This window comes from Bison bison, unplaced genomic scaffold (genome assembly GCF_000754665.1).
Source record: "Bison bison bison isolate TAMUID 2011002044 unplaced genomic scaffold, Bison_UMD1.0 scf7180017864478, whole genome shotgun sequence".
NCBI lineage: Eukaryota > Metazoa > Chordata > Mammalia > Artiodactyla > Bovidae > Bison > Bison bison.
Window position 1 is genome coordinate 373,473 of NW_011495038.1, and position 4,042 is coordinate 377,514.

Genomic DNA, 4,042 nt, shown 5'->3' on the forward strand with positions numbered 1-4,042 from the left:
ATACTGGATTGCCATGCCCTCCTCCAGGGGTATCTTCCTGATCCAGGGATCGAACCCAGGCCTCTCACATTTCAGGCAGATTCTTTACCATCTGAACCACCAGGGAAGCACTTTTCCTTTAAGCCTGACCAGGGAAGGAGAATGACCACTCCTGAGGCCCCAGTTCCAGGATCCAGGCTGTAGATACCGCAGCACAGAGAAGCTGGCTGCACAAGCCCCTGTGTGGTGGGGCTGAGTTGAACAGACCTGCTGTGGAGAGCAGGAACTAGAAGTCAGAGAGACACAGGACTGAAATATGCTCCACCAGAGCCCAGCTGGTGCTTGACACACAGGATGCAGTATTGTTATTAATTTAAGTGCTTTTATTCTTGTTGAAAATGAAAAACTGTTCCTTCCAAAAACATCTCCTGGTGCCAAGGGACTCGAGTGTCTCGGCAAACTTCAACTTCAAGCCTGAGCAGTTAAAGGCAAAGATTGTTAAGTTAGTGCTACTTGTTGTTTTTCAGTTGCTCAGTCATGTCTGACTCTTTGCAACCCCATGGACTGCAACACACCAGGCTCCTCTGTCCTCCACCATCTCCTGAAGTTTGCTCAAATTCCTGTCCATTGAGTTGGTGATGCTATATAACCATCTCCTCCTCTGCCACCCCCTTCTCCTCCTGCCCTTAATCTTTCCTAGCACCAGTCTTTCCCAGTGCATCGGCTCTTCCCATTAAATGGCCAAAGTATTGGAGCTTCAGCATCAGTCCTTCCGGTGAATACTCAGGGTTGATCTCCTTTAGAATTGACTGATTTGATATCCTTGTCATCCAGGAGACTCTCAAGAGTCTTCTTCAGCATCACAATTCAAAAGCATCACTTCTTTGGCCTTCTTTATGGTCCAGATCTCACATCTGTACTTAACTACTGGAAAAACCATAGCTTTGACTATGTGGACCTTTGTCAGCAAAGTGATGTCTCTGCTCTTTTAATACATTGTCTAGGCCCATCTGTTAAACCCCACAATTTTTTTCTAGCAACTTATACTTAATTTTCTTTTTCTCCCCCTATTTTTTGGCCACACCATGTGGCATGTGGGATCTTAGTTCTCCAACTGGGGATCAAACCCATGCCCCCTGCAGTGGAAGTGTGGCATTTTAACCACTCGACTACCAGGGATGTCCCTGCTAGTTTTAATGCTAGCATGAGTTATCTCAGGCAACAGCCCCAGAGTTTTCCCTGTCACCACCAAGCAGCTCATTAAATAGGAAATCATTTGCTACAGAAGGTAACCTTAACCCCTGAAGGACCGGAGGCCCGCTTTGAGCAATGGAGGCTGGGACTCATTGTCCATAATAACTAAGATCATTTCTCAAGGGCCCATCTCCATGTGTGGAGTGAAGAAAAATGATTATTTTTAACCTTTTTATTTAATATTTCTGTTAAAGCCAAAGTTGTGAACTCCTTGAAGACAGGTTCTTTATAATCACCACTATGGATCTTCCCTTGTCATTATATTTATAAGATCTTTCCTCGACTGATTGTACATAACTTCTCCAAAATGTCTCATGTGTCTGGCTTCCAGGATCCCTCCTTGTTCTTATTAAAGAAGGGTGTTAACTCAGTTCAGATGGCTCACACTGAGGGCTTACCGTAACTTTCCACAATGCTTAAGTGCTTGGACTCTAAAGGCAGAAGACGTGAGTTAGAATCCTGACCCCAGGATGGGTAAATCAGCTGTGTAACTTTGAGTGAATCACTAACCTATTCAGTCCTCAGTTTTCTCATCTGTTAAATCGAGATAGTAAGACTTTACCTTCTTTACTGTCATTGGGCAGATTAAACGAGATACTGCATATAAAGCACAAGGCTTGGCATGCTGTGCTTGCAAAATGTTGGGTGATTAATTACGGTTATGACTAATCACCCTCATCATTACATACTCCTTGCTGGGCTTAGGGCTATTACAAGGGTGAATGAGAGTGAACCATGTCTTTAGGAATCCTGCAGTTAGAGTTAATATTAATTCATTCATTTAACAAATATTTACTGAACTGGATGGCAGATACTGTCCCAAGCCTTGGGGACATACTGCACACTCTGCCCCAGGGAGACAGATCTTGTGGCACTTATCTTAGTATTTTAGGGGCTACACACTCAAAACAGTATACAATCCAGGACATGGTAAGTGGTATATGAACAGTACTCACAAAATATTCTATCAGATGAGGCTGTTCTAGCACAGGAACCTGCAGTCAGTAGGTCCTCAAGCAACCAAAGTCACAGTGAAGGAAAAGCCAGAGGAAAACTAAGCCCAAGAGCAGGTGTGGAAAAGGCTGTTGCTGTCTGCACTCCCTGCAAAAGGTCAGAAGCCTCTCCTTTCTTTATCGCAGTGGCTTTGGCTAGGACGCAGGCACTGGTCACGGCAGGACTGCCTGCTGAAGTCAGACACCGACCTTCGCAGTGAGCAAGTACTTTAATCACTAGCATATTCCACTAGCATGTTGCCAGTGCAGTCGGGTTGAACTCAGGATCTGAACCACCTGCCAAGCGTCTGTACACTGAGGTGCAGAGTGACAGGAAGTAGCATCTGGTGTCTACTCACCCAGGACCAGATAAATGCCTCAGTCTGATTTTTGGCCCCAGCCAATCCCCAGCAAGTTAGAAATGTGCCTGGAATTTATGAACATGGACCAGACGCCTAATTGGGAGAAAACAAACTCTGAGGGTAAGAATTTGAAGCTGTTGATTGATGGTTCTAAATTCATACCTGACATGACATTTACATAAATCATTTTTACCTTAATCTGTTTCTCCTCAGTTATTGTGTGGTTTGCATGTTCATTAGCCCCATCCTTCTCTCCAGGGCTGTCAGCTATTCATCCGTAAAGGGCTCTGAAATCTTTAGGAGAAAGTTACTTCCAAATATCTACAATAAGAAATATTTATACTTATTCACACATACACAAATGGATACACATGCATATATTCATACAGACACAATCTCTCTGTTACGATAGTAATTGATACTTATAGAAAATTTGAAAAATACAGAAGAAAGAAGACGAGAAATTATTTTTTCTGCTATACAGGTAAACACAATGCTTTCATTTCCTTTCAGTCTTTTTTCATACATTGATGATAGACATAGTTGTGATGATGTTGTATATAACTTTTGATTCTAGATTTTTCAGTTAACATTATAGAATAATCATTTCCTCATGACACTTAAAAATTCTTTATTAACCTCATTTCCAATGCCCGTACATGCTGTAAGTACTAAGCAATAACCAAGGATTGAGCTCAGAGCTCTGTGAATGACTGAAAGCAGGTGACCTCTTAGGGTCTTCAGTTCAGAATATCCCAGCCGTTTTAGGTGTAACTGCTGGCCTTGGCCTAAATCTTTTCTGTTTCAGCACGGCTTAGGTATAGGAGTGAGGAAAGGACAGCATCTCCAGGTACTCTGACCTTCTCTCCCCCTCACCCCGCCCTCACCTCCACTCCAGCTTCAAGAATCACAGTCTAAATCCCGTGCTCCTTTTTACTCTGCTCAGCTCCGAGAGAAGCAGGCATATGTGGAGAAAGTCGAGAAGCTGCAGCAGGCCCTGACCCAGCTGCAGTCAGCGTGTGAGAAGCGCGAGCAGATGGAGCGGAGGCTGCGCACCTGGCTGGAGAGGGAGCTGGACGCCCTGAGGACCCAGCAGGTGAGGGGCGGGGCGGGGTGGCGCATGCGTGAAGCGGGGCGCATGCTGCCTGCGGGCTGCGCTCTGCGTTTGGAGCTCAAGGCTGGTGAGAGCGTCTGTGCTCGGAGGTCCAGCCAGTGGAGCAATCAGTCCACTCCCTTGGAGGGACAGAGGTCCTTACAGAAAGAAGTAGGTGACCCTTGGGGGCTGGGCATGGGGGAATGCAAGTATACACGACTTCACAGAAGATGACTTTGAGTAGCACTTGGAGAGATGAGTTTGTTGGCCATTCTGCAGGAAGCATCAGAGATAGAGGAGTTCAGTGCATAGAGGAGAGAGGTGTGAGACACGCGGTGAGTCCAGGACAGCTGGGGGAGCGT

General features: G+C 45.4%; 1 protein-coding gene across 1 annotated transcript in view; it reads left to right on the forward strand.

The window, feature by feature from the left end:
* Positions 1-4,042, forward strand: part of AMOTL1 (angiomotin like 1) — a 193,309-nt gene that overhangs the window by 166,535 nt on the left and 22,732 nt on the right. The window contains exon 9 of the mRNA XM_010862107.1: positions 3,534-3,683. Within this exon, the coding sequence (XP_010860409.1) occupies positions 3,534-3,683 (150 nt within the window). The remainder of the gene's footprint in view (positions 1-3,533; positions 3,684-4,042) is intronic.